The sequence below is a fragment of the Anomaloglossus baeobatrachus genome, chromosome 11 (assembly GCF_048569485.1).
Source record: "Anomaloglossus baeobatrachus isolate aAnoBae1 chromosome 11, aAnoBae1.hap1, whole genome shotgun sequence".
Classification (NCBI taxonomy): domain Eukaryota; kingdom Metazoa; phylum Chordata; class Amphibia; order Anura; family Aromobatidae; genus Anomaloglossus; species Anomaloglossus baeobatrachus.
The window spans coordinates 4,982,642-4,996,707 of NC_134363.1; the positions used below are offsets into that span (position 1 = coordinate 4,982,642).

The window sequence follows — 14,066 nt, forward strand, 5'->3', positions numbered from 1 at the left end:
GCCCTTGGTTGGGGCCCAAACTGGGAGGTTATCTGCCCCAAATCTGTCCCAAGTAGCACGTTTGCAGGGATCCGATCAGTTACCCCCACCTCCCTCACCCCCCGCCCTGCGCCCCAGTCCACATAAATGTCAGCAACAGGCAGCGCCGGGTCAATGCCTCCAATCCCGGAGACAGCGAGGGTTTTTCCAGGGATCAAGTCTTGGGGGGGACACCATCTCAGGCCGCACCAGAGTCACCTCCGAGGCGCTGTCTCGCAGTCCTATGGTCACAGACTGGCCGACGGTGACAGGTTGGAAGCTGTCCAGGGACCTACCACCACCCCCACCCACACAATACACCTTGGGCGGCCCTTGGGACGGGGACGGAGCCGGGGCCTTGGGACGCTGAGGGCACATGGCCTTGAAGTGTCCAGGTAGGTTGCACTGGTGGCACCGTCTTGGTTCTGCCACGGGCCTGGAGAGGGGAGTTGAGGGGGACACCCCCTGCAGTCTAGGGGCAGGTGGGGCAGTCGCAGAGTTCATCTTACCCCCTCTCCAGGTGCTGCTGGTGGCTGCTCTCCTGGCTTCAGGAGCCCGATTGTTGGTGTAGTCATCTGCCAGGGCAGCTGTAGCCGTGGATCCCTTTGGCTTCTGGTCTCGGATGAACTGGCGGAGATCCTCAGGGCAGTTCCACAAGAGTTGCTCCGTGATGAACAAGTCCAGGATCTCCGGTCCGGTGGAAAGCTGCAGGCCTTGGGTCCAGTGGTCGGCAGCTCGGGCAAGTGCCCGCCGGTGGTCAGCCCAGGAGTCCTTTGGTCCCTTCTGCAGCGTCCGGAACTTCTTGCGGTAGGACTCCGGGGTGAGGTTGTACTGTTGGATCAGGGCCCGCTTGATGGTGTCGTAGCCCTGATCCGCCTCAGCAGGCAAGTCCCCAAGGACATCCAGGGCCTTACCCCTTAAACGGGGGGTCAGGTATTTGGCCCACTGGTCCTTGTTCAGATGATGCTGCAAGCAAGTCCGTTCAAAAGCAGTCAAGAAAGAGTCCAAGTCTCCATCCTTCTCCAGCACTGGGAAGTCCTCAACACGGACCTTTGGAAGTTTGGTGTCTGGAAGGTCACGGGTGGCTGATGAGGGCCGGAGCTGAGCTAGCTGCAGCTGGTAGTTACGCTCTGCCTGGCGCTCTTCACGCGCTGCTTGCCGCTCACGCTCGGCCATGAGTTCCTTGTAGCCCTCCCGGTCTCCAGCCTGGCGTAGGGCCATAGCCATTTGAAGAAGGCTATCCGAGCCTCCCAGGCTCGGTGGAATGGCACGTGGTGATCTGCGGCCCGCTGCGGAGCCTGGTGCTTCACTGTCCATTGCAGAGCGGAGGGCTGGCGTCTGGCTCGTTGAGGACCCTTGGGCGAGCTGCTCCTCATCTTGTCCAGCAGTGCCCGGTTGTGCAATGTCCTCTGCAGAGCTGTTTTCTGGCGTCGAGCTCCTGGAGGACTCGTGGACAACCTCCTCATCGTCTCTGGCCTGAGCATCGGCCATTCCTTTGGCTTTGCTCCTGGTGCTCTCAGCCATTCTTGCAGACTTTTGGTCACTGACACAGAACTGACACCTGATGCCTCCACACACCTTACAGTATCTGCACTCTGACACTCTAGTGTTGAGCTAGTCTGAAGACCCCAGCAGCCACAGCTGCTGCAGGCAGTCTTTAGTGTCTGGGAGTATGGGTCTCACACTCACACACACTATTATCTCGATCCCACCGCTTGCCACCAATATGTCACAAACCACCGGGGGGGTCACTCAGAAATCCCCCGCGCTGGCTACCAGTACGTCACAATCGGGGGGTAACAAGTGGGGGTCACCCCTACTTTATACCTCCCGACCGACAGACAGAGCACGTGACGCGCTCTCTAGCGCCCCTCTTATAGTCAGGCCAATTATGGAATTGCCCGACAATAAGCAAGGAGGCCGCTATACTACTTATGCCGATTATTGAAGGGTCCCCGGTGAGAGTAAGGTATATATTCCCCCGACCTCCGCGGGCGGAATATATAATATCTTCCCGAATCTCACTGGCCTCCCCACAATAATCCTTGGCACAACTCGCTGCCACCAACCGCTTCACGGTAACTCTTAGCCGAACACACAGACGTGGGATTCAAGATCGAGATAACAGAACAGCCCAAGATTAATTATATAATTTAATCGCCTAAAGCACACTAGAAACTACAATATATACAATAGGGAATCTACAGAATATACATATGTCAGAGTACAGTTACAGATAAAGCATGGGTTACAAACAGGTATACAATTACATCAGTTACCTTGTGTGTCTGGCCACAGGGGGGCGCTGTAGACCAGGTTTCCAGGAACTCCCTCTCCAGGTCTTTCCCAACCAGGCCCCCGAGCAGAAGAACACTGGAAAATGGCCGAAGTAGGGTTATCAACCTGGGCAATCCAGGTCCCCTCCTACCTTAGTGACCTCACAGGGAAGCACTGCTCCACCCCTGGCTGGAGTTATGGACAAAATCCACAACATGGAATATGGCCATAACTTGGCCTGGGAGCGTCGTAGGCGGACGCCAATGCTCTCATTGTGGCAGTTATGAATTTAGCTACAGAACGAGGGGACTCATGACCTGTCTGCCAGTTCCCCATTGGCTGATATCACGCCTGGGGCATTTCCCAATGTCCTGCTCCCATAAAAAGGGGGTGCCGGCATCGTCCACATGCGGAGACACCATTTTTATGGTTGCCATATTTATCGGAAATATGGCTTGCGAGATATGAACCATTTTTTACTGGAGTCGTTCTGTCTGGCTATTTCCATAGCCTTGCTAACTAGCTAGCAGCCCCCACTACAGAGTCACGGCAGGGAGTCATCCTGTGTCCATTGTCCTCAAGCCACCTAATTTCCATATCACAGGACATGGCCATGGATTTGTTGCTAAACCAGTTGTGTGAAGGGAAGGGGGGGGGGTGACACCAGGAGAGGGCTTCCTGACATGACTTGAATGTCATGATTTATCGTCATATCTCCGGATTTACCTCACACCCCCCGATTGTGACGTACTGGTAGCCAGCGCGGGGGATTTCTGAGTGACCCCCCCGGTGGTTTGTGACATATTGGTGGCATAGCGGTGGGATCGAGATAATAGTGTGTGTGAGACCCATACTCCCAGACACTAAAGACTGCCTGCAGCAGCTGTGGCTGCTGGGGTCTTCAGACTAGCTCAACACTAGAGTGTCAGAGTGCAGATACTGTAAGGTGTGTGGAGGCATCAGGTGTCAGTTCTGTGTCAGTGACCAAAAGTCTGCAAGAATGGCTGAGAGCACCAGGAGCAAAGCCAAAGGAATGGCCGATGCTAAGGCCAGAGACGATGAGGAGGTTGTCCACGAGTCCTCCAGGAGCCAGACGCCAGAGAACAGCTCTGCAGAGGACATCGCACAACCTGGCACTGCTGGACAAAATGAGGAGGAGCTCGCCCAAGGGTCCTCAACGAGCCAGATGCCAGCCCTCCGCTCTGAAATGGACAGTGAATCACCTGGCTCTGCAGCGTGCCGCAGATCACCACTTGCCGATCCCTCCGGCCTGAGAGGTGCAGAGGCCCTCCTTCAAGCTGCCTTGGCCAGGCTTATGGCTGGAGACCGGGATACCTACGAGATACTCATGGCCGAGCGTGGGCGACAGGCAGCGCGTGACGCTGAGGCTGCGGAGCGGCAAGCAGCGCGTGACGCTGAGGCTGCGGAACGGCAAGCAGCGCGTGAGGCTGCGGAGCGGCAGGCAGCGCGTGAAGAGCGAGAGCGACAGGCAGACCGTGACTACCAGCTGCAGCTAGCTCAGCTCCGGCCCTCATCAGCCACATGTGACCTTCAAAACACCAAACTTCCAAAGGTCCGTGTTGAGGACTTCCCAGTGCTGGAGAAGGATGGAGACTTGGACTCTTTCCTGACTGCTTTTGAACGGATTTGCTTGCAGCACCATCTGGACAAGGATCAGTGGGCCAAATACCTGACCCCCCGTCTAAGGGGTAAGGCCCTGGATATCCTTGGGGACTTGCCTGCTGAGGCAGATCAGGGCTACGACACCATCAAGCGGGCCCTGATCCAACAGTACAACCTCACTCCAGAGTCCTACCGCAAGAAGTTCCGGACCCTGCAAAAGGGACCAAAGGACTCCTGGGCTGACCACCGGCGGGCACTTGCCCGAGCTGCCGACCACTGGACCCAAGGCCTGCAGCTTTCCACCGGACCGGAGATCCTGGACTTGTTCATCACGGAGCAACTCTTGTGGAACTGCCCTGAGGATCTCCGCCAGTTCATCCGAGACCAGAAGCCAAAGGGGTCCACGGCTACAGCTGCCCTGGCCGATGACTACACCAACAATCGGGCTCCTGAGGCCAGGAGAGCAGCCACCAGCAGCACCTGGAGAGGGGGTAAGATGAATTCTGCGACTGCCCCACCTGCCCCTAGACTGCAGGGGGTGTCCCCCTCAACTCCCCTCTCCAGGCCCGTGGCAGAACCAAGACGGTGCCACCAGTGCAACCTACCTGGACACTTCAAGGCCATGTGCCCTCAGCGTCCCAAGGCCCCGGCTCCGTCCCCGTCCCAAGGGCCGCCCAAGGTGTATTGTGTGGGTGGGGGTGGTGGTAGGTCCCTGGACAGCTTCCAACCTGTCACCGTCGGCCGGTCTGTGACCATAGGACTGCGAGACAGCGCCTCGGAGGTGACTCTGGTGCGGCCTGAGATGGTGTCCCCCCAAGACTTGATCCCTGGAAAAACCCTCGCTGTCTCCGGGATTGGAGGCATTGACCCGGCGCTGCCTGTTGCCGACATTTATGTGGACTGGGGCGCAGGGCGAGGGGTAAGAGAGGTGGGGGTAACTGATCGGATCCCCGCAAACGTGCTACTTGGGACAGATTTGGGGCAGATAACCTCCCAGTTTGGGCCCCCCCCAAGGGCTGAACCTTCAGCCCGTACTGACATGACTCCTAACAATGTTAATGTGTTATCTATGAATGATGTAAGGAAGGAGGGAGTGAACTCTGATATTTCTGCTTGCATAGACACCATAGACACACACTCAGCTGCAGCTGTGACAGGGGAGGGGGTCAGAGAAAGGTGTGACAATGCCTCTACAAGTAATCAGCCTGTGAGCTGGGATCTGCTGCCCTCTGCAGGGATAAGCAGAGAGCAGGGTGCTGCAGGGGGAGGACCAGTGTGTGGGGTGGGGGCTACCACAGCAAATGTGGGGTCCCCAGAGATTTCACAGCGGGGTTCTGTTGCTGCAGGAGGGGAACAGGCAGGTGAGATTGGGGCCGGTCCAGGAGCGGAAGTGCTCCCAGGTAAGATCTCGGTGCATGGTTCCCCCACAACCGGGGTGTCAGGAAGCCAGGTCGGTCTGCCTGAACCGGCGACTTGGTCAGGAACGGAGGAGGAGCAGGCACGACCCACGGTCGCAGCGGCTGTGGCCGCTGTCACCCGCAGTGGGAGTGCTGGAAGCCAAGGGGCCTCCCGGAGGTCCGATAGCTCTTCCCCTTCTGACCAAGTGGCAGCCGAGTCAGGTGGAGGCCAGGACACAGGTCCCGGGGTACTGACCGAAGATGTGACAGTCTCGTCGATTCTGGCCACATCTAGTCAGGGGTTTCAGGCAGCGTTAGAAGCTGACGACAGCCTGAAAGCTCTTAAGGAGCAGGCGGCACAGCCTCCCTCGGACTCGGACCCGGAGCGAGTGGTCTGGGACCAAGGACGGCTGTACCGGGCCACGGTCCAGCAGGGTTCACCGGAGGCGTGGCCCAGGGACCGCCAGTTGGTGGTACCCTATCCGTTCCGGACGGAGTTGTTGCGGATCGCACATGAGATTCCGATGGCCGGACACCTAGGGATCGCTAAGACCAAGGCCAGGTTAAACCAGCATTTCTACTGGCCAAAAATGGGGGCCGATGTGGCTGCCTACTGCCGTTCGTGTGAAACCTGTCAGAGAGTGGGGAAGGCGGGGCCACGCCCCAAAGCCCCACTGGTATCTCTGCCCATCATCGATGAGCCTTTCAGGAGGGTGGCTGTGGATCTGGTCGGCCCGCTGGCCATCCCCAGCAGCTCCGGGAAACGCTTCATACTGACGGTAGTGGACTATGCCACCCGGTACCCAGAAGCAGTGGCCTTGTCGTCCATTCGGGCTGACAAGGTGGCCACCGCATTGCTGGAGATTTTCTCCCGAGTGGGTTTTCCCCAGGAAATGCTCACTGACCGGGGGACCCAATTCATGTCCCAGCTGATGGAGGCCCTCTGTAAGCAAGTCCAGGTGCGACATCTGGTGGCCAGCCCGTACCATCCACAGACTAATGGCCTGTGCGAGCGGTTCAATGGCACCTTAAAGCAGATGCTTAAGATGTTGGTCGACTCCCATGGGCGTGACTGGGAGCGGTATCTCCCACACCTGTTATTTGCTTACCGGGAGGTTCCACAGGCCTCAACAGGATTCTCACCGTTTGAGCTCCTGTACGGGCGACGTGTGCGGGGCCCCCTGGCTCTGGTGAAAGAGGCTTGGGAAGGGGATTTGGCCACCCCTGGAGTGTCGGTTATCGAGTATGTCATGCGCTTCCGGGACAAAATGCAGGCCTTGACGCAACTGGTACACGACAATATGGCTCAAGCCCAGGCCGATCAGAAGCGTTGGTACGACCAGAACGCTTGTGAGAGGACCTACCAAGTGGGTCAAAAGGTGTGGGTACTGGTCCCCGTACCACAGGACAAGCTTCAGGCAGCCTGGGAAGGCCCATACCTCGTGTACCAGCAGCTCAACCCTGTGACGTACCTGGTCACCCTGGACCCTGCCCGTGGAAGGCGGAAGCCCTTCCATGTGAACATGATGAAGGCACATCATGAGCGGGAGGCATGTGCGCTCCCCGTGTGCAACCTGCCCGAGGAGGGAGAAGCGGAAACCCTCTTGGATATGCTAGCCCAGGTTAGGGCAGGCGGATCCATTGAGGATGTGGAGGTTGGCCACCAGCTCTTGGAGGACCAACGGTCCCAGCTGTGGGCCACCCTCCTCCCCTTCCGGGGGTTGTTTACCAACCAGCCCGGAAGGACTGACTTGGCTGTCCATCACGTGGACACTGGGGATCATCCCCCGATCCGGCGTTCAGCATATCGGGTCTTCCTGGAGGTGCAGCAACACATGCGCCAGGAGATTGACGAGATGCTGAAGCTGGGGGTGATCCAGGCATCCAACAGCGCTTGGGCCTCGCCTGTAGTCCTCGTCCCTAAGAAGGACCGAACCACTCGGTTCTGCGTGGACTACAGGGGGCTCAATGCTGTCACGGTCGCCGATGCGTACCCAATGCCACGCATCGATGACCTGCTCGATCAGTTGGCCGGGGCTCAGTACCTGACCATCATGGACCTGAGCCGGGGATATTGGCAGATCCCCCTGACTCGCAAGGCCAGGGTACGCTCTGCCTTTATTACCCCATTTGGACTATACGAGTCCACGGTGATGCCATTCGGGATGAGGAATGCCCCTGCCACTTTCCAGCGGATGGTCAACACCCTGCTCAAGGGACTTGAAGGGTACGTGGCCGCGTACCTGGATGACATTGCCGTCTTCAGTCCCACCTGGGAGGACCACCTAGAGCATCTAGCACAGGTGCTCAGGCGGATCCACCGGGCAGGTTTGACCATCAAGCCGGGAAAGTGTCAGCTGGCCATGAGCGAGGTCCAGTACCTCGGTCACCGGGTAGGCGGGAGAACACTGAAGCCCGAGCCTGAGAAAGTGGAGGCCATCGCATCCTGGCCCACCCCCAGGACCAAGAAGCAGGTGATGTCCTTCTTGGGGACCGCCGGGTACTATAGGAGGTTTGTTCCACGCTATAGTAGCCTGGCAAAGCCCTTGACGGACCTCACCAAGAAGAAGCTGCCCTCTGCAGTCGATTGGACAATGGACTGCGAGACAGCCTTCCAGGCCCTAAAGGACGCCCTGTCCAGCCCGCCCGTGCTACAGGCAGCCGACTTCACGCGGCCGTTTGTAGTACAGACCGACGCCAGTGACTTCGGCCTCGGTGCGGTGCTCAGCCAGGTGGACTCTGCGAGCCAAGAGCACCCAGTCTTGTACCTGAGCAGGAAGCTGTTACCAAGGGAAGTGGCCTATTCCACGATGGAGAAGGAGTGCCTGGCCATAGTGTGGGCCCTGCAGCGTCTGCAACCCTATCTATACGGGCGCCACTTCATCGTGGAGACGGACCACAATCCCCTCAGCTGGTTGCACACCGTCTCTGGGACGAATGGGCGATTGTTGCGATGGAGCCTTGCGCTCCAGCAATACAACTTCACCATTCGCCACAAAAGGGGCCGTGACCACGGTAACGCAGACGGGCTGTCCCGACAAGGAGAGGTCGCGGACGGGCGCATGGGGGAACACCGGAGTGTGCTGCCCCCTAGCGCCCTCAAAAGGGGGGAGGTGTGAGGCAAATCCCGGGATATGAAGATGAATTATGACTTCCAGTCATAATCGCTCATCACTCCCTGGCAGTGCCCCCCTCCCTTCTTGTTCTCAATGTCCAGCATCTGTGAAGGTGTTACACCTCCATGGCCATCTCCTGTGATATGGAGATGAGATGATGTGGGAACAATGGACACAGGAGGACTCCCTGCCGTGACCCTGTGGTAGGAGCTGCTATCTAATTAGCAAGCTTGGAAGTATCCAGACAGAACGACTCCAGTAAAAAATGGTTCATATCTCGCAAGCCATATTTCCGATAAATATGGCAACCATAAAAATGGTGTCTCCGCATGCGGACGATGCTGGCACACCCCTTTTTATGGGAGCGGGAGCTTGGGAAATACCCCAGGCGTGATATCAGCCAATGGGGAACTAGTAGACAAGTCATGAGTCCTCTCATTCTGTAGCTAAATTCATAACTGTCACAATGAGAGCATTGGCGTCCGCCTACGACGCTCCCAGGCCAAGTTATGGCCATATTCCATGTTGTGGATTTTGTCCATAACTCCAGCCAGGGGTGGAGCAGTGCTCCCTCTGAGGTCACGAAGGTAGGAGGGGACCTGGATTTGCCCAGGTTGATAACCCTACTTCGGCCATTTTCCAGGGTTCTTTCGCTGGGGGTCACGTGTAGGAAACATCTGTGGGAGTTCCTGGAAACCTGGTCTACAGCGCCCCCCTGTGGCCAGACGCACAAGGTAACTGATTGAATTGCATACCTGTTTGTAAACCATGCTTTATCTGTAACTGTACTCTGACCTATGTATATTCTGTAGATCCCCTATTGTATATATTGTAGTTCTAGTGTGCTTTAGGCTGATTAAATTATATAATTAATCTTGGGCTGTTCTGTTATCTCGATCTTGAATCCCACGTCTGTGTGTTCGGCTAATAGTTACCGTGAAGCGGTTGGTGGCAGCGAGTTGTGCCAAGGATTATTGTGGGGAGGCCAGTGAGATCCGGGGAGGTTTTATATATTCCGCCCGCGGAGGTCGGGGGAATATATACCCTACTCTCACTGGGGACCCTTCAATAATCGGCATAAGTAGTATAGCGGCCTCCTTGCTTATTGTCGGGCAATTCCATAATTGGCCTGACTATAAGAGGGGCGCTAGAGAGCGCGTCACGTGCTCTGTCTGTCGGTCGGGAGGTATAAAGGAGGGGTGACCCCCACTTGTTACCCCCCGATTGTGACGTACTGGTAGCCAGCGCGGGGGATTTCTGAGTGACCCCCCCGGTGGTTTGTGACATACACCAACACTGGGAACGTAGAGAAGAGACCTGACCAGTATACACCAACACTGGGAACATGGAGAAGAGACCTGACCAGTATACATCAACACTGGGAACATGGAGAAGAGACCTGACCAGTATACACCAACACTGGGAACGTGGAGAAGAGACCTGACCAGCATACACCAACACTGGGAACGTGGAGAAGAGACCTGACCAGTATACACCAACACTGGGAACATGGAGAAGAGACCTGACCAGCATACACCAACACTGGGAACGTGGAGAAGAGACCTGACCGGTATACACCAACACTGGGAACGTGGAGAAGAGACCTGACCGGTATACACCAACACTGGGAACGTGGAGAAGAGACCTGACCAGTATACACCAAAACTGGGAACATGGAGAAGAGATCTGACCAGTATACACCAACACTGGGAACATGGAGAAGAGACCTGACCAGTATATACCAACACTGGGAACATGGAGAAGAGACCTGACCAGTATACACCAATACTGGGAACATGGAGAAGAAACCTGACCAGTATACACCAACACTGGGAACGTGGAGAAGAAACCTGACCAGTATACACCAACACTGGGAACATGGAGAAGAGACCTGACCAGTATACACCAACACTGGGAACATAGAGAAGAGATCTGACCAGTATACACCAACACTGGGAACGTGGAGAAGAGACCTGACCGGTATACACCAACACTGGGAACGTGGAGAAGAGACCTGACCAGTATACACCAACACTGGGAACATGGAGAAGAGACCTGACCAGTATACACAAACACTGGGAACATGGAGAAGAGACCTGACCGGTATACACCAACACTGGGAACGTGGAGAAGAGACCTGACCAGTATACACCAACACTGGGAACATGGAGAAGAGACCTGACCAGTATACACCAACACTGGGAACATGGAGAAGAGACCTGACCAGTATACACAAACACTGGGAACATGGAGAAGAGACCTGACCAGTATGCACCAACACTGGGAACGTGGAGAAGAGAGCTGGGATCAGATTTCGGTGGAGACACGCTGGAATCTGATGGAGCCCAGAAGGATTCAGGATGGGGGAAACCAAAGGTGGATTTGCAAAATATTAACAAAACCGTAACAATGCAACGAGGAGAATCTGAAGAACTGATCGTCTAATTAAATATGAGAAGCCGAGATGATTGTCTAGAAGATGAAGACGTCTCACCACAAAGCTGTAGAGGCCGGAGAGATATGGAGCCTGGAGGGCAAGAGATCAGGACATTGTTACCCTTTTGCTCATCAGTGTAGTTCAGAGCACTGGATCCTGGGAGATGCGGGTCGGGCACTAACCGGGGGAGGGGAGTTCTGCCCGTCACGGAATGAACACTGGTGAAAATGGGGAAGCAAATGAGCTTTCCTCCAGGACAGAACACTGACATACAGGGCCTATATGCCCACTAGAGTGGGGCATTACAGCGAGCCAGCAGAAGTGATGTGCAGCTCCGGAGGTGACTAGAGACAAGGCGTGGCTAAGCCTTCTGTGCACATTGGGCCTTGTATGACGTGTTACACATGTGTCCATGAGGATGGAGAAGGCAATGTATGATAATAAGCGCAGGGATGAGCATGGAAGGCACAACACTGTACACACTGCAGACCCAGCGCCTGTGTATGGGGATGGAGGGAAGCACACAGGGAGGGGGATGGTGGAACAGGCGCTGTGGTTTGGCATGCAGCAGATGCTCAACGGGCAAGACCACTCCATGCCAACTTACATGGTCTGTGTCCTTCAATGGTTTCGTAGGGTCCATAGAACATCTGGGTGTGGGAGGCCTCTGTGGATAAAACGAGCTTTAGTGGGAGGAATAGTCTGCAGAGACGGAGGGAGCCGCATCTCTCCTCAGACATAGGCGTTATACTGAGGTCTGAGCTCCACTGTTGAAGCACACCCCTGAACGGGCCTTAGAACAGAGCACGCCGGCCCCAGAACTGAACGCCAGCCCCAGAACAGAGTGTAGTGACCCAAGAACAGAGCGCGCCAGCCCCAGAACTGAACGCCAGCCCCAGAACAGAGTGTAGTGACCCAAGAACAGAGCGCGCCAGCCCCAGAACTGAATGCCAGCCCCAGAACAGAGTGTAGTGACCCAAGAACAGAGCGTGCTGGCCCCAGAACTGAACGCCAGCCCCAGAACAGAGTGTAGTGACCCAAGAACAGAGCGCGCCAGCCCCAGAACTGAACGCCAGCCCCAGAACAGAGTGTAGTGACCCAAGAACAGAGCGCGCCAGCCCCAGAACTGAGAACGCCGGCCCCAGAACAGAGTGTAGTGACCCAAGAACAGAGCGCGCCAGCCCCAGAACTGAACGCCAGCCCCAGAACAGAGTGTAGTGACCCAAGAACAGAGCGCGCCAGCCCCAGAACTGAACGCCAGCCCGAGAACAGAGTGTAGTGACCCAAGAACAGAGCGCGCCAGCCCCAGAACTGAACGCCAGCCCCAGAACAGAGTGTAATGACCCAAGAACAGAGCGCGCCAGCCCTAGAACTGAGAACGCCGGCCCCAGAACAGAGTGTAGTGACCCAAGAACAGAGCGCGCCAGCCCCAGAACACAGCGTAGTGACCCAAGAACAGAGCGCGCCAGCCCCAGAACTGAACGTCAGCCCCAGAACTGAACGCCAGCCCCAGAACAGAGCACGCCAGCCCCAGAACAGAGCACGCCGGCCCCAGAACAGAGTGTAGTGACCCAAGAACAGAGCGCGCCAGCCCCAGAACTGAGAACGCCGGCCCCAGAACTGAACGCCAGCCCCAGAACAGAGTGTAGTGACCCAAGAACAGAGCGCGCCAGCCCCAGAACTGAGAACGCCGGCCCCAGAACTGAGAACGCCGGCCCCAGAACAGAGTGTAGTGACCCAAGAACAGAGCGCGCCAGCCCCAGAACAGAGCACGCCGGCCCCAGAACAGAGCACGCCAGCCCCAGAACAGAGTGTAGTGACCCAAGAACAGAGCGCGCCAGCCCCAGAACTGAGAACGCCGGCCCCAGAACTGAACGCCAGCCCCAGAACAGAGTGTAGTGACCCAAGAACAGAGCGCGCCAGCCCCAGAACTGAGAACGCCGGCCCCAGAACTGAACGCCAGCCCCAGAACAGAGTGTAGTGACCCAAGAACAGAGCGCGCCAGCCCCAGAACACAGCGTAGTGACCCAAGAACAGAGCGCGCCAGCCCCAGAACTGAACGTCAGCCCCAGAACTGAACGCCGGCCCCAGAACTGAACGCCAGCCCCAGAACTGAACGCCAGCCCCAGAAATGAATGCCAGCCCCAGAACAGAGCACGCCAGCCCCCAGAACTGAACGCCAGCCCCAGAACAGAGTGTAGTGACCCAAGAACAAAGCGCGCCAGCCCCAGAACACAGCGTAGTGACCCAAGAACAGAGCGCGCCAGCCCCAGAACTGAACGCCAGCCCCAGAACTGAACGCCGGCCCCAGAACTGAACGCCAGCCCCAGAACTGAACGCCAGACCCAGAACTGAACGCCAGCCCCAGAACAGAGTGTAGTGACCCAAGAACAGAGCGCGCCAGCCCCAGAACAGAGCGCGCCAGCCCCAGAACTGAACGCCAGCCCCAGAACTGAACGCCAGCCCCAGAACAGAGTGTAGTGACCCAAGAACAGAGCGCGCCAGCCCCAGAACTGAACGCCGGCCCCAGAACTGAACGCCAGCCCCAGAACAGAGTGTAGTGACCCAAGAACAGAGCGCGCCAGCCCCAGAACACAGCGTAGTGACCCAAGAACAGAGCGCGCCAGCCCCAGAACTGAACGTCAGCCCCAGAACTGAACGCCGGCCCCAGAACTGAACGCCAGCCCCAGAACTGAACGCCAGCCCCAGAAATGAATGCCAGCCCCAGAACAGAGCACGCCAGCCCCAGAACTGAACGCCAGCCCCAGAACAGAGTGTAGTGACCCAAGAACAAAGCGCGCCAGCCCCAGAACACAGCGTAGTGACCCAAGAACAGAGCGCGCCAGCCCCAGAACTGAACGCCAGCCCCAGAACTGAACGCCGGCCCCAGAACTGAACGCCAGACCCAGAACTGAACGCCAGACCCAGAACTGAACGCCAGCCCCAGAACAGAGTGTAGTGACCCAAGAACAGAGCGCGCCAGCCCCAGAACAGAGCGCGCCAGCCCCAGAACTGAACGCCAGCCCCAGAACTGAACGCCAGCCCCAGAACAGAGTGTAGTGACCCAAGAACAGAGCGCGCCAGCCCCAGAACTGAACGCCAGCCCCAGAACTGAACGCCGGCCCCAGAACTGAACGCCAGCCCCAGAACTGAACGCCAGCCCCAGAACTGAACGCCAGCCCCAGAACTGAACGCCAG

General features: G+C 57.1%; 1 protein-coding gene across 1 annotated transcript in view; it reads right to left on the bottom strand.

Annotated features, from left to right (window-relative positions):
• The window catches only part of HSPG2 (heparan sulfate proteoglycan 2), a 281,820-nt gene that overhangs the window by 140,542 nt on the left and 127,212 nt on the right, over window positions 1-14,066 (bottom strand). The window contains 1 exon segment of the mRNA XM_075328538.1: window positions 11,476-11,535. Coding sequence (XP_075184653.1) covers window positions 11,476-11,535 — 60 coding nt within the window.